This window comes from Elephantulus edwardii, unplaced genomic scaffold (genome assembly GCF_000299155.1).
Source record: "Elephantulus edwardii isolate Elephantulus edwardi_28Jun2011 unplaced genomic scaffold, EleEdw1.0 scaffold00219, whole genome shotgun sequence".
Taxonomy (NCBI): Eukaryota; Metazoa; Chordata; class Mammalia; order Macroscelidea; family Macroscelididae; genus Elephantulus; species Elephantulus edwardii.
Genome location: NW_006399969.1, coordinates 2,390,144 through 2,411,605, shown reverse-complemented (window position 1 = coordinate 2,411,605; position 21,462 = coordinate 2,390,144). Strand labels below are relative to the sequence as shown.

Sequence of the window (21,462 nt, the reverse complement as noted above, 5' to 3'; positions counted from 1 at the left end):
GAAGAGGTGATGCTGTACCTAGTGGATGTCAGCCACTGAGGTGACAGAGGACACTGGAGAACATTAAGATTGACCCCTAACCTGTGAACTTTTCCCTCTCACTTCCTGTGGCACATTCCTCTACAAGTGAAATGTAGAACTGTTCTTCCTTTCTCTACCCTCCCCTTCCCTCTCCCCAGAAAAGGCAAGATATAATTAAAAAAATTAAAGAAAGAAAATATATAGAAGCTGTTTTCATAAGCAAGTGTCCACGTGGCACAGCCATATTCAGTTGGCCTTGACTTCCATCATGTTTGTTGTAGAACGCGTCAGTGGGAGCATCCATCAACTGCAGTGTGCCCTGAAAGAACAGGATGCCACAGCCAGAGAAGATGAACTGGATGCTTCTTTTAGCCCCAGTGCAGGAAACGAGGACCCGGGGACTGCCTGGCAAGAACTACAACAAAGCCATGCCGGTGAGCGTTGTGAATGCTAGTCCTATCCAGAGCAAATATTTAGCCTTCTCCATTCTACCACTAGCATTTTCTTTCTGGAGCAGAAATCAACTCATTTCATCACTTGGCTGTTTCTCCCCCCACCCCACCCCCACCCCACTTTGTCATTCCAGTTTCTGTAGTTCAAGATTCAAACTCCCTAGAATAATGTGGCAGTATGTAAGATGATGCCACCTTGCTTCTCCAGCTTCATTTTTCTCTGATAACCATCCATCCCATGTACCTATTCTCTGGTCAGACCAACATCTTGGCCAGGATTCTTAATGCTTTTACATGTTCTATGACTCATAATTAAAAGGACTCTCATCTTTTCTCATTGGTGACTTCCTATTCATTCTCCATGATGGAAACCAGAACAACTGGTTGGTTCCTTTTCATGTTACGTTGTGTGTAGTTCTAGGTCTACAAGTGATTTATGACATTGGTTTGTCCTGATAACAATGTCCTTCTTGCTCTCCAGAGTTATAGCTCTTAAGAAGCAGAGCACTTCCCATATTTGTCTTTGTATCCCCAGTGAATAGCAGAGTAGTGCTGCATAAACTATGTTTAAGTGATATTTCCTGGGTGCCTAGAAGGTTATGTGTGTGTTGATAAAACATGAATCTCAAGAAAAATCAATAGACCTATTGTTTTTTCTCCACAGTTAACCAACTCAAAGTTTTGTTGTGCCAACAAACAGCCAAGGAAAATGAGGTTTCACCGTCAAGAAGACGGAAAATGGCCCCTTTGGTGAGTATTAGTTTTTGCAGTCTGACAGAAGCATTCATTTTCTGTGTTCTAACTTTACCATTGTCTCACTGTGCCATTTTCTCAGGACATGTGTAGACAAATTCTTTTTTTTTTTTAAATTGAGATTTTAATGAAAGTTTATAAAGAACTTGAGTTTTCAATTGTTCATTGTTGCACATTTTCCTCCCTGCCCTCTTCCACCCAGATATCTTTTTTTAAAAAAAGTTCTTTCATTGTTAATACAGTCATTCCCCAACCTACCCCCACCCCGACCACTTTACTATGCAGCTCTTATTCGGGTCTCTTGTCATACCAACAATACCTAATTATATATTCCTTTAATACAGTTCTCTCCTTTGTCTGTTTCAATGCTGTGTAGATTATTTATCCCCTTTTCTCTCAGTTTCCTCCCAACCCCCATGTCAGTCCCATTTTACAACAGTGGCACTATGCAATATTTGTCCTTTCATGACTGAGATATTTCACTCAGCATAATGTCTTCCATGGTCACACATTTTGTATAATATTTCATTAGTTCCTTATTTTTCAATGCAGCATAGTATTCCATTGTATGAATATACCACAGCTTCTCTATCCATTCATTTCTTGATGGACACTTGGGTTGTTTCCAGCTCTTTGCTATTGTGAACAAAGCTGTGATAAACTTGGGTGTACATAAAGCTACTTGGGTGACAGTTACCATTTCTTTAGGATATATTCCCAGTAGTGAAATTGCTGGGTCAAATGGTATTTCTGTTTGCAGCTTTTTGAGAAAGCACCATGCTACCTTCCATAGTGGTTGCACCATTTCACACCAACAGTGAATAAGGGTTCCAGTTTCTCCGCAACCTTGCTGTTCTGTTAAATTTTGCTATTCTTACTGGGGTGAGATGATATCTCATGGTTATTTTGTTATAGACAAATTCTATACAAAGCATGCTAATAAAACATTGAAAGAAAAAAAATTCTAATTAGTAGATGGAGAAAAATTACTTCCATTGCACAAGGAATTCTGTTTAATTCACCATGTATTTGAAAAAAGAAATGAGAACGGTTGGTGTATTTACTTTACAACTGTTATAAAATATAAAGGAGAACAACATGTGAAAAAGACAAATAATGTTGTAGTGATTTCTTTTTTAGACATCAAGTCAGCATCATTTCCCCCCTTTTAAAAGCCAAAGTTTATTTCTACTAAAAAAAATTCAAGAAGATTTTTTTAAAAAACTAATATGATTGAAAATATTTAGGGTTTAATAAAATTTGAAGTAAAATTAACTAGGTAGTTGTTAGTTATTGGTGTCTCTGTTTTGACAGCTTCAACTTAGTAGTGACCAATTCTGTGTCTTGGAGTTCTTTTTAGTTGGAGAGATGATAATAATCCGACTTCCAGCATACTTCATAAATCCCTCCAGTACTGATGGAAATGAGAATACAGAAAGCAATCATTGTCATTGCAATGGACAAAGTTGGATGATTCAGATGCAAAATTGTCAAAACCATTTCAAAAATCAGAAGTACTAATCCAATTCTTAATAACAGACAGAGCCATTTGCAGATTTTACATGAAAACTAGTTCCCTTGCTTGTCTGCAAGAGAATAAATACACTGGCTGACAACTTGAGCAAGGATCAGGCTGAGCTTTGTCTGTTAGTAAATGCAGCCTTTTAGCAAACAGCTGGATCAACCCTACGTCCTTTAAGATTAAAATAGTCTGAGCTGTTTTTGAAGTTAACCTGATTATAATTATGTAAGAGTGGTCAGTCTCTGCCTTTGTGATTGACTGCCTCTGAAAACCCACTTGAGGGTCAGCTGAGGGTCACTTCTGACTCAACAGTACACAACAACAAGTATAAGTATACCTCCTTTGTGATACTGTTAAGTGTCAAAACTGACAGATAATGTTATTCCACTTTTTAAAATGTGTGATTATACAACTGTGTTGTCAGAATGTATTGTTCTTGAAAGAAGCAATGTTGTATGCTAAAGGCAGATATAAGGATGAATAAAAGATCACTGTTTTACATAGTTGGTAAAATTAATAATCTAAGCCTTAAGCCTTGAGTATATCCAGACATATCATGCACTCTCTAGAAAAGGTTTCACCTCTCTTTCATAAGAGTTTTGTATTACGAAGATGAAGTTTGATACAAATATAAAGTATTATAACAGCAGTAAGTGCTTTGCATTTTCACTGTATGACAATAGTTGGACCCAAAGTTTATGTGTTGGACACTGTGGAGATGAGCTACTTTCCTTTAATCAAAGCTAAAATGTCATAACCTCATACTGACTCTTCACTCCAGCCATTTATGATTAATACATACCTTATGGCAATAGTACTTCCTACTCTGGGTTAAAACAGGAAAAGGCATGTGTTAGGGTTGTTTCACTTCACTAGACTTATTCATTCTGTACAGAGCAAATAATCTGAGTAGGTGGTTTATGTGAAGAAGAACAGAGCTTCACAATCAGAGAAAGAGTCATTGTTGTTGATGCCATCGGATCAACTACAACTCATAGTGACCATATGAACAACAGCCATGAATCTTCACGATCTCATTCACGCTGTAGCTCAAAGTTGGGGTCACTGGAGTCAATCATTCTTATGAAGGGTCTTCAACAAGAAGCAGTCATTAACAGCAAACAAGGGTTGGGTTTGGTTTTTTTTTATATAGTCAGATAAAATCAATAAACAACATCATTATGAATGGAGAAAGGGTTGGAATTGGTAAGAATTCTTTTATTTGGATCTACAATCAATACCTGTGGTAGCAGCAGTAAAAAACTCAACTTATAGCATTGGGAAAGTCTGCAGCAAAAGACCTCTTTAAAGTCAGTAAATATATTCCTTAAGAGGAATGCTGTTACCTTGGTGACTAAGGTGTGCCTGATCCAAGCCATAGTATTTTCAGTTTCCTCAAATGCATATGAAAGCTGGAAAAAAAAGAAGAAGGAAGATTGAATTGACATATTTGAATTGCAGTGTTGATGAAGAATATGAAATATATTGTGATGTTTTAGAAGAACAAATTATATCTGTCTTGGAAGAAGTAAGGTCAGAGGACTCATTAGACTTCTGATGAGTGGTGAGACAACTTCTTGAGAACTCTGGACATTTTATCCAGAGTATTCCAGGAGGGAACAGTCCCTGAAGAAGGATATCTTGCTTGATAAAGTAGAGAGCCAATGTGAAAAAAGGAAGACCCTCCGTGAGACTTCTGGATACAGTGACAGCATCTGGTTCAAACATGGCAATAGTTGTGACAGGCCATGGTCTTTGCAATCTCTTGTTATGCATCAGAGAGCTGGACAATGACTAGGGAGGACAGAAGGAGAATTGATGCCTATGAGCTGTGGTGCTGGAGAAGAGTATTGACTGTACCATGGACTGCCAAGAAAACAAACAGATTCATTCATCCTAGAGAGGGTTAAACCAGGCTACTCCTTGGAGACAAAGATTCTGGGGCTTCGTCTGACATACTTTGGACATTTTGCAAGGAGACAGGTCTTTGGAGAGGGACATCATGCTGGGTAGAGTAGAGGGACAGCGCAGGAGGGGAAGACCCTCTATGAGGTGGATTGATTCAGTGACTGGGGTAATTGGGATGGGTGTGTCAGAGGCAATGCGATTGACACAGGATAGACCAGGGTTTAGGGCTGTTGTACATAGGGTTGCTATGAGTCGCAAATGACTCGACGGCACATAACAACAACATTATAAATTTCACTAAAAATTTACAGAGACTTTGGATTTCCATTCATTCATTGTACTTTTCCCCCTCCTAACCCTCCCCTCTAGTACACTACCCTCTTGGAAAAGTAAAACAAAATCTTTCATTGTTTTACAAACCCTCCCCCAGGTCCACTCCACCATGTAGCCTTCTCTCTAAACTCCTGTCATGACAAAAATACCTAATCACATATCCCTTTTAAACAGTTTTCTCCCTCATCTGTTTCAATGCAGGATACATTACTGAACCCATCTTTCTGTTTTGTCCATTGTTTTATCCCATTGTTTCTAGGGTTACTATTAGTTGGAGACAGCAGGATAGCACCAATCAACAACACTCACTCTTTTTAAACTCATGTTCCATGTTTATAAATATAAATTACTATTTTAACATAACTTTGATCAGTTAATGAATATCCTACAGCTTATATCTGACTTCTTCAATGTTATTAAGCTCCTGGTGAGTAAAAAGCTTGTAAGTCTCTTCTTGTTGTGTACTGTTGAGTTGAAACCAACCCATAGGTGACCCTTCAGTGGATTTTCAGAGGCAGTAAATCACATGGGAAGAGATTGCCCATTCGTCTCCCACGGAGCAGCTGATAGATTCGAACCACAAGCCCTTTGGATTGCAGCGCACTTGCAGTATGATTGTGGTGTTTATTGAGCACTCACACATCTTATTAGCTTTTAAAAGACAGAGCAGTAATATTGTATAAGACTGACTCAGGATAGGCAGGCATACTTTCATCAAGATTATCAGTTCATTATGCCCAATAAACTTTACAAATACACAGTCTGTTTATATATATAAATGACTAGAGTTTACGGTCTATGAGTAGTAATTACATGGTATAGTAATAACAACAACTAATTTTTAGGAGGATTTTACTATTTACCATACTTTTTCTAGCCACTTTGACATTGCAAAAATATAAGGCTATATAAGAATAAAATTAAGAGAGTTTTGACAGGAAATATATATATTACTGCTCATTAAAAAAAATATGTTGTTGTGTGCTGTCAAGTTGTCTGTGACTCATAGGGACCTACGTACAACAGCCCTAAACACGGTTCTGTCCTGTGCCAATCTCATTGTTCCTGACAGACCTACCCCCATTACCCCAGTCACTGAATCAATGTATTTCATCAAGGGCCTTCCCCTCCTGCGCTGTCTCTCCACCCTCCCATGCATGACATCCCTTTCCAAGAACTGGTCCCTCCTTGCAACATGTCCAAAGTATGTCAGATGAAGCTTTAGAATCCTTGCTTCCAAGAAGCAGCCTGGTTTAACCCTCTCCAGGATGAATCTGTTTGTTCTCTTAGCAGTCCATGGTATATTCAGTACTCCAGCATCACAGCTCAAAGGCACCAATTCTCCTTTTTTCATCCTGAGTCATTGTCCTGCTCTCTGATATATAGCAAATGATTGCAAAGACCATGGCCTGTATCAGATGCACCTTAGTCTCCAGAGACACACCATTGCTCTTCAGGTTTTTAGAGAGGTCCCTAACAGCAGACTTTCCCATCGCAATACGTCTTTAAATTTCCTGGCTGCTGGTGCCAAAAGTGTTGATTGTGGAGCCAAGCAGACTAAAGCTGTGAACAATCTCAATCTCTTCACCATCCATCCTGATGCTGCCAGTTGGTTCATTGGTGAGAATCTTTGTCTTCTTGACATTGAGCCTCAACCCGTATTGAAGACTGCAGTCCCTGACCCTCAGCAGCAAGCGCTTCAGGTCCTCCTCAGTTTCAGCAAGCAAGGTTGTGTCATCTGCATACACAGATTGTTGATAGATCTTCCACCAGTCCTGATGCTGCATTTCTCCTCATAGAGCCCAGCCTCCCAGATGATCTGTTCTACATACAGGTTGAAAAGGTATGGAGACAGGACACATCCCTGGCGTATGCCCTTCCCAATTTTGAACCATGCAGTGTTTCCATGCAGTGTTCTAGCGACTGCCTCCTAGTCCAAGAATAGGTTTCGCATTAGCACAATCAAGTGTTCTGGGATTCCCATTCTTCTTAGAGTCAGCCACAGTTTGTTGTGATTACGACAGTCAAACGCCTTTGTATAATCAGTGAAACACAGACATCCCTCTGCTACTCCCTGCTTTTAGCCAAGATCCATCTAACATTAGCTACAATATCCCTAGTACTATGACCCTTTCTAAACACAGCCTGGACTTCTGACAGTTCTTTCCTGATGTGCTGTTCTAATGGTTTTTGGATAATCTTCAGCAGATCTTGCTTGCATGTGATATCAGTGATAGTTTGATAATTTCCACACTCTGTTGGGTCACTTTTCTTTGGAATGGGAGCAAATAATAGATCTCTTCCAGTCATTTTGCCAAGTGGTTATCCTCCAGATTTTTTGGCACAGCTTGGAGAGCATATCTAGGGCAGAATCTGTTAGTTGAAATATGTCAGTTGGTATACCGTCTACTCCTGGGGCCTTATTTTTTGCCAATTCCTTCAAAGCAGCTTGAACTTCTTCCTTCATCACCATAGGCTCTTGTTCATATACTGTTTCATGAAATTCATCTGGGTCTGCCAATTCCTTTCAGTACAGTGACTCTATATACTCTTTCCATCATCTTTTACTACTTCCTGGATCATTTAATTGTCTGCCTAAAGCATCTTTTACCAAAGCAAAGGTGGGTGACTCTAATCCGTGGCCCTAAAGCCCGTTTTTATTGTTTTTGTTCAAACATTCTTCTAGGTCGTATAGCCCTGGCATGTCCACAGAGGTAACTTGTGGTCGCGGTGAAACTGAACACTATAACACTGATGTGTCAAATGCGATAGCGGTTATCCACGGTGGACAAAGTTTGGTGGTGCTCCCTGGTTAAAACAAACTTGGAAATAGGAGTCACATTCACTTCAATAAATAGCTTGCCTCCAGAAACCCTATGAACCTGGAGAAAGGATGAAAGTCATGCACGCAAGTGTCAAGGACTTTCGTTCATAGGGTCGCTATGAGTCGCCTATGACTCGACAGCACTTAACAACAACAACAAAACATCCTTGATTATAGCAACTCGTGGTTTGAATTTGTTCTTCAGTTCCCTGAGCTTAATAAATGTTGAGCATGTTTGGCCTTTTTGATTTTCTGATGCCAGCTCCTTGCACATTTCATTGTAATACTTTTGTCTTCACACGCTGCCTTTTGAAATCTTCTGTTTAGCTCTTTAATGTCTTGAATTCTTCCCTCTGCTTTGGAAACTAATGGTTACTTTCACAATTGGAGGAAGTATCTTTCATCTGCTTTTTCTGTAAAATGCTTGTCTGTCAGATGCTTCTCTAAATCTGAACATTCAGATTAAGACAGACTAGGAAGGATTGGCCATCCACTTCCAAAATAGCAACAACAGAACACACGTAAACTAACTTGGCAACTGAGGTGGAGCTTTCAAGTATGGAAATACAAAGGAAGAGGAACAGTTGTAAGCAGACACTAGTGATTGGAACATGGAATGTAAGAACCATGAATGTAGGAAAATTAGATATTGTTAAGGAAGAAGTGGAATGCTTAAATACTGACATGCTAGGTATTGCGGAGGTGAGATGGACAGGCATGGAACATTTTGAGTCAGACAATCATATGATCTATTACTCTCGAGATGAAAAGGTGAGGAAAATGGGGCTGCTTTCATAGTTAAAAAAGTCATTTCTATATCCATCTTGAAATACAATATTGTGAGTGATAGGATAATATTCATATGCATACAAGGAAGTCCAGTGAATACCACTATCATTCAGATATATGCACCAACAGCCAAAGGAGAGGAAATAGAAGACTTCTTCTAGCTCTTACAGTCAGAGATCAATCAAACATGTAATCAAGATGCATTAATAATAGTGGGTGACTGGAATGCAAATGTTGGGAACAGAGAAGAAGGATCAGTAGTTGGAAAACATGGACTTGGTGACAGAAATAAAGTTGGAGATAGAATGATTGAATTTTGCACAATCAACGACTTAATAATGGCAAATACGTTTTTTTATGCAGGTTATATACTTCACCTGATGGTATGCATCAGAATCAGATTGATTACATCTGTGCAAAGAATCACTGAAGCAGCTTAATATAAGCTGTGAAAACTAGGTCAGGTGCTGATTATTGAATAGCCCACCATTCAAGTTCAAGCTGAAGCTAAGGAAAATGAAATCAAATCCACAGGAAACCAAAATATGACCTTGAGTCTATCCTCCCTCAATTTCAGAACCATCTCAGGAACAGGTTTGAGGCCTTGAACACCAATGAGCAAAGACCAGATGAGTTGTGGGAGGATATCAAGAGTATCATCCAGGAAGAGTGCAAAAGGTCATTACGAAGACTGAGGAGGAAGAAAAGGCCAAAATGGAAAAGAGTCAGAAAAGACTCTGAATACAGTACTAGAGTACTGTGAAGCCAAAGCAGAGGGGGGAAAAATATACAGATATCTAAAATATAATACACCCTTTAAGGTCAATACAAGTAACTTTATTGCACATTTCCTCCAGGATATTTATTTTTTACCATTAATTTTTCTCCGTGTAAACATAGTAATAATTCATATTTATATAACTTGTGGAATTCACTTTATTACTAGAAGATGATTAGACATTATTGCTTTCTACCTACCACAGGTGATTCACTTTTTTATTAATAAATTTTATTAATTTTAATGAACATTTACAGAGATTTTGGGTTTTCATTCATTCATTGTTGTGCTATTTTCTCTACTCTCCTCCCCAGTTTGTTCTTCTCCCCTCCCCCCGAATGTCTGTTTTAATTGTCCAATTGCCACAGTGCTTGTCAAAGCCAGTTCTGATTAATCTCCTTTGTCAATGTGTCCTTTGCCATTCCCTATCACTCCTCCCTGAGAGAGACTTCACCACAGGTGATTCACTTAATTAAAGTTTTTTCCTTTCATGGCATTTTCTTTTTTACTTTTTAAAAAATTTTACATTTGTTTGCATACAAAGTGCATACATTGTGTTTCATATTATCTTTCATTCAGGTTGTGTTTCATGCAATCACTCTAATTATGCTTTATAAAATGATTCACTGTTAACTGTGCTCACCATTACCCTGTCTTTCCAGATCCTCTTCATCTTTCACATTTTCTTTACCCCCCTCCTTTTACCGACCAGATTGTATGACCCTGTGATATCCCCCCCATCTGCCCACCTTCACCTCTTTGTTCCCACCCCTTCACCGCTTAGGTCTTCATACACATTTTACTTGTTATCCTTCTGTTTTTACAATAATGACCATCTGCAGATTTATCCTTATGAAACTAAATTAATTCTTTCAGCATAATGTCATGGTATTTTCTCGAAGAGGGTTGTCCCTCTGTGTCTCAACATTAGTGAATGAGATAACAGACACATTTTCAAAAGGTTTTGAACATTACCCTATCTCATCTTGCATTTGCTGAGGGTTTTTAGAGCTACTTTTACTTTCTTTAAGCATCCTTAAATCTTCTCAAGGGAGCCCTGGAGGCCTCGCCTGTAGGGAGTGTGCACTAACCAGAAGGCACAGGCTCTCTGACTGTTTGAATGCACCTGTTCCCCCTGAGAATAAGATGGCAAATCGCTTTGCATGAAGTTTACAGCCATGGAGCCCAATGAAATGTCAGCTCTGACTTGTTTCTGACTCAAGGACAACAAGTTTGAGTTTTCTTGAGATCCTGCCCATTTGTGGAATATTTATAAGGGGTAAATATTCATCACATAATCTGCTTCTCCTCCATGTATATGTCACAGCAGTGCTAAACTGAGTGTGGAAAGGATATAATGTTGCCTTGCTAACTCTAACATACTTTATCTTGGACTTTTTACCTTAGAACTCATCAGATGAGGAAAACAATATTCCTACTTTGCACAATCTCATCCCTATCATTAATGACCAGTCTCAATACATTCAACACCTAGAGGCAGAAGTAAAATTCTGCAAGGTAAGTTTCTCATTAAAAGTGATTATTTATTAGTCATTGTATGAAAACAATTGCTGTTAATTTTATTTTCATAACAATGTATTGAGAGTTATCATCCTTAGCGCTGATTGCTTAGTGGTAAGGAATTATGCTGCCAGCTCACAGGTTTGCGGTTCAAATCCACCAGCTGCTCCGTGGGAGAAGATGGGTCCTTTCCTCTTGTATGATTTACTGCTTCTGAAAAGCCACTGGAGGAACAGCTACAGGTTGATTCCAACTTGATGACATACAACAGTAACAACAACATGTAATTAAAGAGAGTCCTTGGTGGTGTAAATCATTAAGCACTGGACTACCAACGCAAAAGTTGGTGGTCCACATCCACACAGAGGTGCCTCCACAGTAAGGCCTGGCTGTCTGCTTCCAAAGGGCGCAGCTTGCACAGCCCTATGGAACAGTCCTGCTGTTTTCCTGCATGGGGTCACCATGAGCTGTAATCAACTCCAGGGCAGCTAATAACAACGACAACCTATGATTTGAAGTACTGATGTGTTACACAAGCTTGGGGAAAGAACTCTTGATCCTGTCCTTCTGATAACCCAAGTTCTCAGGTGGCTCGATAACTCTGTATAATTCACAGGGTGCTTTTGGCTTTAGGAGTCTTTTTTCCTTTCCATGACATTTACATTAGCTTGTTGTTGTTGTTTTGTGACATCAGGTCAGAACTGATCCATACCTGAACTGCTAGCTGGTTTCAGAGGCAGTAAATCACACAGGAGGAGACTTCCCATCTTTCTCCTGCTGTAAATGGCAAAGGCTTGGAAATACTAAGACTGATTATTGTCCTGCGTCTGTCAGTGTACTGGCACTGGTGCAACAAGCAGAGGTTCTAAGCTGGTAAATTCAGTTTGTTCTGTTGTCAGTATGAAGTGCCTTATCTTGACCTTAAATAATTACTGTGGCTCACAGAGGACACCAACAATAAAGACCAGAAAACCAAATGGATCACCTGTAGTTTATAACATTGGATGGTTATTTTTTATTATATGCAGTTTAGTATGTCATGAATACCACTGGAGGCTTTCTGCCTTCCCAAAATGTATTAATGGGTTTTTTGCTTGTTTGTTTTTCCCTGTCTTTTCTTATTGTCAGTGTATCATCAGACTGTGATGTTATTTATATGGGCTATTGAGTATATTTTGGCTTTTGGTAAAGGTCAATATAGCATAAGAAACATTTATTATTGTCTTGATTTTACAAGAGTGTTCCTGATCTTAACTTGTCATTTTCTCTTTGTTTCGGGGGCCAGGGGAGTGGGTGGAAATCAGTAACCTGGAGTTGCTGTGATGCTGAATCTTACGCCATTGTGGTGTCAAATCCTGTAACAGTTACCCATGGTGGACAATGTTTGGTGGAGCTCCCAGTTAAGACAAGTTTGGAGGCAGGATTGGCATCCACATCCTAAACAACATGCCTCTGGAAACTCTATGAACTTTGAGAAATGACAAAGCTTATAGAAAGGCTTTGGCTCTTTTGTTCATAGGGTCGCAATGGGTTCTGCTCAACTCCATGACAATCATCAACAATAACAAGGAGAAAAGATTGAAATTTTCAATGATTTCATCTTGCTTGGATCATAATCAACACTCTTGGTACCTGCAGTCAGGAGATCAAGAGGCATAGTGCACTGGGAAAGTCTGTAGTCAGGAACCTCTCCAAAGTCCTGAAAAACAGTGATGTCAGTTTAAAGATGAAGATGAGCCTAATTCAAGCCACAGCCTGTCTGATCACAGGCTGTGCATCTGAGAGCTGGGCAGTAAATTGGGATGACAGAAGAAGAATTCATGTATTGAGTTGTGGTGGTAGAGAAGAGTGCTGAATATCCTATGGATGGCCGTAAGAACAAACAGATACATCTTGAAGAATGTGAAGTCAGAGTATTCTTTGTAGACATAGATAGTGAAGCTTCATTTTTTCGGACATGTTGTTAGGAGAGGCTATTCCTTGGAAAAGAACATCATGCTTGGAAAGGTGGAGGGTCAGCAAAGGAGAGGAAGACCCTCAATGGGATGGATTGATATCGTGTCTGATGCAATAGGCTCAAGTGTATGGAGTATGATATGGATACACAGGATACGAAAGAGTTCAGATCTGTTGCTTACAGATTTACTATGAGTCATACTTGATTGGACAGCACTTAACAACAGTGACATTCTTGGATTACCAGTGTAACTCATCTGATATCCTAGGAATCATTCCATTAATCTTCCTCTAAGATATTGTAGGCAAAAATTACCATCAGACTAGCAAATAGAATTAAGTTACCATCTAGTTAAGGAAAGAGTGCTACCACCTACACCCAGCAGTGCTGTAGAGACCTTCCCTGCGTGGTGCAAGCTTTAATTATGGTACGAGAAGAATGCTACCCAAAGTTAATAATATTAACTTTAATGTATTTATGGGAACACAAGATTTTGAACTAGTTTAAACGGAAATCATTTAGGCTGACAGAGGACAATGAAAGGTAAGAAGTGAAAGAAGGAAATGAAGAGAATAGTAACAATGAAAGGACACAGATTAAGGATGAATGTGCTTTTTTTGTGGGACCAGAAGCTGGTCTGTTTCCCTATGATGGAAAGTATACCTTAGAAATAAATTAAATAGAGCTGAACTGGTAAAGTGGAAGATTGTGGAAGCCTTGAAAGTCATTGTTTGTGGAAAAAATTTAACAAAAGAGTTGGGATTCAGAGGTCTAGAAAGACTTTTAATTATAGCTTTGTTTTTTTTCTGAATAAGTAATTTGTATGTATTACATAATGTTTATTACACTAATAATTAAGATTAAGCATTTTACTGTCAATTTATATCAGCATTTTGACATGTTTTCTTCAGAATGATTTGACCTAGATTAGAGATTGCATTGTTATTTAGCTGTACTTCCTCGTATTATATGGTGCAAGGCCAAGGAAACATGTTATCTCTAACTCTCAGAAGAACTCTATTATTCACAGCTACCTTTAGCTATCACGCCATTGTTGTTGTGTTGCTGATTGCTGTGGAGTCGAAGTCCACCCATAGTGACCTATGAACAAAAGACCTAATGCCTTTCCATAGCTATCAACCAGGCCATAGATGAGCTTTTTAATTTATCATCCTTTCTATCCCAGAGTGCTCTACTTTTAAAATCTGTGTTGATTTTTAGTAGGTTGCTGGCATTTGATCATGGATGATAATATATCTTAATTATATATCTAAATATATCTTAATGTCTGTTTTATCCTGAAAAATCTTTTAGGTAAGCATGTTAATGAAAGCCTTTCTATAAACCTCAATCCCTTGGAGAAAATAAAATTGTCAGAAGCCACACACTATGAGATAAGGTCATCAGTACGTGCTGTACCACATAACCCACCTTGTCTGTGTGTGATAGCTAGTTTTGAATTGCCTTGTCTAAATACAGTTATGATATTTTGAAAAATAATACTAAGCTTCTCATGCTTTTTATTATTGTAAACCCCTTGATAATCAACAAAGAAAAGCAGTGCTTATGAATACTGGTCATGTTTAATGTTTGTTCTGTTTCTTACAGGAGGAACTCTCTGGAATGAAAAGCAGAATACAAGTAGTTGTTCTTGAAAATGACAGGCTCCAGCAAGAGTTGAAATCTCAAAGAGAAGAAACAGTGAGAGAACAAACACTTCAGGATGCATCTGTGAGCATTTCTTAAAGCTATAAATTGTTTATTAGTTTGCTTATTTGGCAGAGAGGTTGAGGCCAAAATTCATACCTAAAATAAAGTTTGTATAAATGTACACTGATGCTGGGAGAGTCTCAAATTGTAAAATAAGAAGGTACTTTACCTCTGTTAATGTTTGTTCTTTTTTTTGTTCCCATTGTACTCCCTCCCTCAATTTTCTTTAGGTTCTTAGCTGTTGGAAGCTTGGGAAAAGTACTATGCTGAGATTTATTGAGGCCTCAAAAATTAAAATTCACTGTGGTAGAATGTATCCTGAAATAAAATTATATGGAGCTATGCTTCATATCCACTCTCATTTCCTATCTGAGCTTCCCATTTATAGTTTTGGGGGTGGGTTGTTGTTTTTTTTCTTCCATATGAAAAAAGCCCCTTTGAAAGTAAGGAAATGTCTTACATAGGAAGAATGTGTGTTAAATCTAGAAGCTGCTGAAAATGTTACCTTAGGTTTCTGTTTTATTTCCCTAAATAAATCCAGCAAATAGAATTAGCAGCCTGGTATAGCAGAAAGAACATTGGCTGAAGGCCAGAAGATTAAAATACTAATTTTAGCTTCGTTCCTAGCAAGCTGACTTTTAGCAAGTAATTTTGGAGTATTCTGCAGCTTAACCTGATAGTTCTTTTTTAAAAAAATTTATTTTATTATTTTTTGTGCATGTACCGTCAAATTGTATCTGACTGATACAGGAGGACATTATCTCTCCTTCTCCAGCAAAGCATCTAGTGGATTCAAACCACTCACCTCAGGGATTGCAGTGCAGCTTCTTGGCACTAGGCAACCAGAGCCCCCTCAACCTGATAGTTCTTAAGGGTTTTGTTTGTTTGTTTTTTAGGAGTAGTTTGAGAAAATTGCCCTATATATTAGGAGTTATTATACTTTAACATAGAGGAACCTTCATTTAGGGTGTTCGCTCACTGTGCAGATTTCTGGGCTGTCTACCTTAAGAGTTTGATCCAGCTGTTGAGTTCTCAGAAGATGAGCTTGTTAACAAGTTTCCCAAAAGTGAATATTGATGGATGAAATTTTGAGGAGCAGTGGCTTGGATGGTTTCAGTAATTCTGTGCTGGGAAATTCTTGTGATGATACTTAAGCAGCACTTCAACTTATTATCTCCCAGTGATTTATCAGAGATACTGTTGCTTTAAAAACTGTTTTTCACTCTTGTGCTGCAGGAGGCAGTTAATCATAGCTTGTTCTGCTTTTTGAGACAAATTCAAGTTTCCATGAGGAAGTTTTGCTCCTTGTCTGTTGCAGCTTGGCAGTGGACTTTGGTGATTGTAACTTTGTCATTATGCCTTGATGCTTTCCCTAGATTCCCTGTTTTAATTTTGAAATGTTTTATAAGCTGATACATAGTTTCTCATTTGTATTCCTTGAGTTGTGTGTAAGATTTTGGCACTTAGAAGCAGCTGATGGTGCTAATTAAATTAACTCTGAATAGTAAAGTATGCTGACTGGTGCTTCTGTTTCTGCAGTTAAGTTTTGTATGTAATCAGCTATTTTTTGTTCAGTGTACACATGTGTTTCTGAAGATTTATATGGTCATTAATAGTAATGACTAAAATAATCCTAGTTGCTCATGATCTTTATGTAAATTTAAAGAGAAGCCATAAGGAAAATGCTTAGAAGCCAGCTTGGGGCAAGCCGTCGAGGCCCTCTGCCCGGGGCGGGCTGCCCTCGGCCCCCTGCCTGGGGCGAGCCGTCGCGGCCCTCTGCCCGGGGCGGGCTGCCCTCGGCCCCCTGCCTGGGGCGAGCCGTCGCAGCCCTCTGCCCGGGGCGGGCTGCCCTCGGCCCTCTGCCCGGGGCGAGCCATCGTGGCCTTCTGCCCGGGGCAGGCTGCGCTTGGCCCCCGGCTCGGGGCGAACCATCGTGGCCCTCAGGAGCAAGAAGGCAAGCAGCTGTAACCCAAGACCACCAGTAAGGTGATAAAGCATCCTCCCTTCCCCCCTTTATATCTGTGCCCCTGTTCAGCATGAAGAAGCCAGAGAGTCGGCATCCAGTTCCCAATTCAGTAAGTCAGTTGGTTTAATTACTATTGGAAAATGCTTGTCATTCCTCTGTAGCATCTGGTCCCCACTGGACCCTCATCATTTCCTTCACCTGCTCCCCCCACCGACCAAACTGTGCAGCTCTGCAACTGCATCCCACCCATCCTCACCCTTCTGCCCCCAACCCCCACCTCCTTGTACCCCCAATATGTTTTTCCCAATAAAAAAAATATTAAATTAAAAAAAAAGAAAATGCTTACAAGCAACTATATTTAAGTTTATCCTTTTGCTTTCCTCCCAACTATGTAGTCAGTAAGCAAGCATTCCCTCAATTATTCATAGTCCTCAGTGTTTATACAGTGGCCAAGAAATGGAAGAAGGGGAAGTGAAATGTAAAAGGAAGTTGGTCAGACAAGTGAATCAGACAAGAGAAGTGAGCACTAATGTGGAAAGGGAAGGAAATAGTGGGAAAAGCACACATGCCTTACAGTTGAACAAGGGAAGATCTGCCAAGAAAAGCACAGCCAGAATTCTAGAAAGGACAAGGCTTTAAAGGGTCGAGTCTTTATGTTTTATTTTAGCATACACATGAAAATGAATATAATTAAATTATTGTTGCAGCTCTACCACTCAGTTTGATCTCCTTTTTAAAATGTATTTTCATCTCAGCAAAAGTATCCACTTCCTCAATAACATGCCTTCAGAAAACCTATGGACTTTGTTAAATATCTGTAGTTGTAGAGGAGCTTCAGGCCTTTTGTTTGTAGGGTCGCTATGAGTCGTGCTCGACTAGAAGGCAATCAACAACAGCAACAGCAAAAGTATACACAATCAAAGATACACCACCTCAGTGATTTCTCTTTATATAATTGAATGATGTAGATTGCATCTTTCATGGTCTGCTACTACTCTTGTCTCCCTTTTCCAAATTATTCTGCTGTTGCTATCTCAAACTCTCTGTCCCCTAACATTCTTATACAACCTTTTGAGTCCATTGCCAATTTAGCTTGTTCTTGTTGTTGTTGTTATGTGCCATTGAGTAGCTTCCTACACATAGTGACCCTATGTACAACAGCCCTGAACCCAGCTCTATCCTGTGCTAACTTTATTGTCTCTGACACACCTACCCTCATTGCCCCAGTAACGAAGCAATCAATTTCATCCAGAGTCTTTTCTCTCTTGTGCTGTCCCTTCACTCTTTCAAGCATGATGTCTCTCTCCAAGGACTGGTCCCTCCTTGCAACATGCCCAGAGTATGTCAGACAAAATATCAGAATCTTTTCCTCCAAATAGCAGCCTGGTTTCTCCCTTTCTAGGATGAACCTGTTTGTTCTTCTACCAGTCCATGGTATATTCAATACTCTTCTCTAGTGCACAGCTCAAAGACATTAATTCTCTTTCTATCATCCCTAGCCATTGTCCTACTTTCTGACATATAACAAATAATTGTGAAGAGTATGGCCTGGATCAGGCACACCTAGTCTCCAGAGTGACATTGTTGCTCTTCAGTTCTTTGGAGAGGTCTCTGACTGCAGACTCTCCCAATGCAACCCATCTTTTGGTTTCTTGGCTGCTGGTACTAAGAGTGTTGATTGTGGAGGCAAATCGGATCTGACTGGTACAGGAGGAGATTGCCCTTCCTTCTCCAGCAGAGCATCTGGTGGATTTGAACCATGTACCTCTGGGATTGCAGTGCAGCGTCTTCCCACTAGGCCACCCGAACTCCCCTAAATTTTATTTCTTATCCTCCCCACACCCCTATTTTGATCAGGATTCTTGTATAGAATCTGATACCTGGTTCTTGTCTATTTTTTTACATTTATTGTCCTGTCAGTGAAAGTTTATCTAGCAAACAAGTTTGGTCAAGTAAAACAGTCCATATACAAATTGTTCTGTGACATTGGTTGCAATTTCCACAGTGTGTTTCTTTCCATTTCTTTCCTAGTTCATTGTTTCTGTTTATTCTGTTTCCCATCCCTCCTGGTCTTTTCACCTTTGGTTTTGGGGTAATATTGCCATTCTTCTGCAGTTGATTGTCCTCAAGAGCACATTTTCCACATATGTTATTCATTTAATAGTTGTATCTATTAGGGAGCTCAAGTGGCCTGAAGTGTTTGCTGCAGAAGGTCAAGGACTGCAGTCTTCAATACATCAAGAAGAAAAAGATTCTCACCACTGGGCCAATTGGCAGCACCATGTTAGATGGAGAAGATATTGAGCTTGTTAACAATTTCCGCTTTCTCGGCTCCACAATCAACATTCGTGGCACCAGCAGTCAAGAAATTAAAAGACAAATTGAATTAGAGAAGTCTGTTGCCAGGGACCTCTCCGTAGTGTTAAAGAACAACAGTGTCAGTCTAGAGACAGGTGCGCCTGATTCAGGCCATAGTCTTCACAATTACTTGCTAAGCATCAGAGAGCTAGATGAGGACTAAAGATGACAGAGAAGAATTGATTCCTTTGAGCTGGGGACAACCCAGGAGAAGAAGATCCCGGATGAGGTGGATTGACAGTTACTGGGATAATGAGGGTAGATGTGTTGGAGATGGTGAGATTGGCTCAGCATAGGGTGAGGTTCAGAGCTATTGTACAAAAGGTCACTATGAATCGCAGGCAACTCAATGGCACATAAAACATAGTGGCCTAGTTCTGAGGAGCCATGCTACCAACCCAAAGGCAGGTGGTTTGGATCCACCGGCTACTCTTTGTGAGTAAAATGGACAATCTCTTTCCACATCAGTTATACACTGAAAAGCTACTAGAAGGCCAGCTATGAGTCAGTTCCAAACTGACAGCACATTAACAACAACATTTGCCTATTATTGGCCTGAAAGAATACTACTCTGGAGTTTCTTCAGTTTTCAATAAAAAAAGATAATCTCAGACAATTGTTCCAAGGATTTCCTCTAGTCTCTTCTGACCAGTGAGTCTGACCATGTTTTGGTGGTTATTTTGTTCTAACAATTCTAACTGGACCATCTTTTGCAGGCTCTTGGTCCGAAGGGTTGATAAAGGTAGCTAAGTACCCATCTAGTTCTTCAGATTTCCACTTAGAAGAGGCGGTGGATCATGTGGATCATCAGTCTCTTGGAGAAATTGCCTCCTTTCTCCTATACTTAGGGAGGGAAAAGACTAACAGTTGCTTCTTAGATGGTTACTGACAGGCTTTTAGATGCCAGATCTTACTCACCACACCTGGATGCAGAACATTATCTTTTTATGAACTGTGTTTACCAGTTGACCTGCAGGTCCTGTGAGGTTCTTAGCCTTCAGATCCAGTGACTGAGTTTAGATGTCTAAGTAATTTCTGTAAACTATGCCCCTGTGTGTGCGCACACGCCACCACTCCACTCCACTGATCTGTCAGTTTGCCATGCTAGTAGTAGTGTATTTGTTGTGGTGATGTTGGAGGCTTTGTCATCTGTATTTCAAATACCAACAGGATCACCCATGGTGGTCAGGTTTCAATGGAGCTTCCTGACTAAGACTAAGAAGCAGGAATGGCCATTCACTTTTGAAAGAACAGGTTTTTAAGACCCCTATGGAGAATGGAAGAAGATTGTGAATAGAGTGCCAGAAGATGATCCCTCAATTTGGAAGGCATTCAAAATGTGACTGGGGAAGACCTGCCTTCTCCAGATAGAGTCTGCCTTCGTGATGAGGATGGATTAAAGCTTTCACTGAATGAAAGAACTTCATGTGCTGATGTGGCAAACCTCAAAACAAGCAGAAACAGCTGCAGAAATCCTCTAATAATTGGAATGCAGAATGCACAAAGTATGAATCTAGGAAAATTGAAAGTTGTAAAAAATGAAATACATAAAGATCAACATGCTAGCTAAAAAAAAAATAAAAATAAAGATCAACATGCTAGGCATTAGTTGCAGTGGACTACTATTAGCTATTCAGTGAATTGCTAACTCAGTGAATCATATAATTTATAATGCAGTGAGTGACAGATTGAAGAGAAATGATATCACATGCATTATCACAAAGAACATTTTAAATTCTATCTTGTAATGAAATAATATGAGTGATAGGACACTATCCATATGCATACAAGGAATACCTGTTAATATAATTCTTACTCAAATAAACACACCAGCCACTGAAGCCAAAGATGAAGAAATTGAGGATTTATACCAATTTTTGCAGTCTGAAATTGATTTAATATGTGAGCAAGATGCATTAATAATAGTTGATGACTAGAATGCAAAGTTAGAAACAAAAAAAGCAGGAATGGTACTTGGAACATATGGCTATGGGTGACAGATATGAGACTAGAAATAGAATGAATTTTGTACAATGAATGATTTATTCATTGCAAATCTTGTTGTTCTGTGCTATCGAGTTGCTTGTGACTCATAGTGATCCTATGTACAAGAGCCCTAAATCCTGTTCTACTCTGTGCCAACCTTACTGTCTCTGACACTCCTACCCCCATTGCCTCAAAGACTGAATCAATCCATCTCATCAAGGGTCTTCTTCGCCAGCACTGTTACTTCACCCTACCAAGCATGATGTCCCTCTCAAAGGACCGGTCCATCCTTTAATATGTCCAAAGTATGTCAGAAGAAGCTTCAGAATCCTTAAACAAAACAAAACAAAACAAAAAACCATAAATGATGATTATGCACATGGACCTTACCTAATAGACTGCATAAGAATCAGATTGACTATATCTGTGAAAAAGAATTGATGGAGAAGTTCAGTATCAGTAGTCAAAACAAGGCCAGAGGCTAACTGTCAAATAGATAATAAACTACTTATATGCAGGTTCAAATTGAAGGGGAAGAAAATAGAAACAAGTCCACTAGAGCAAACATATGTTCTTTTTATATA

General features: G+C 39.4%; 1 protein-coding gene across 1 annotated transcript in view; it reads left to right on the top strand.

Moving 5' to 3' along the window:
• The first annotated feature begins 310 nt into the window (after positions 1 to 310).
• SDCCAG8 (serologically defined colon cancer antigen 8) overlaps positions 311 to 21,462 on the top strand; it is a 354,236-nt gene continuing 333,084 nt past the window's right edge. The window contains exons 1-4 of the mRNA XM_006898076.1: positions 311 to 455; positions 1,138 to 1,223; positions 10,788 to 10,898; positions 14,467 to 14,589. Coding sequence (XP_006898138.1) covers positions 1,212 to 1,223; positions 10,788 to 10,898; positions 14,467 to 14,589 — 246 coding nt within the window. The 5' untranslated portion in view covers positions 311 to 455; positions 1,138 to 1,211. The remainder of the gene's footprint in view (positions 456 to 1,137; positions 1,224 to 10,787; positions 10,899 to 14,466; positions 14,590 to 21,462) is intronic.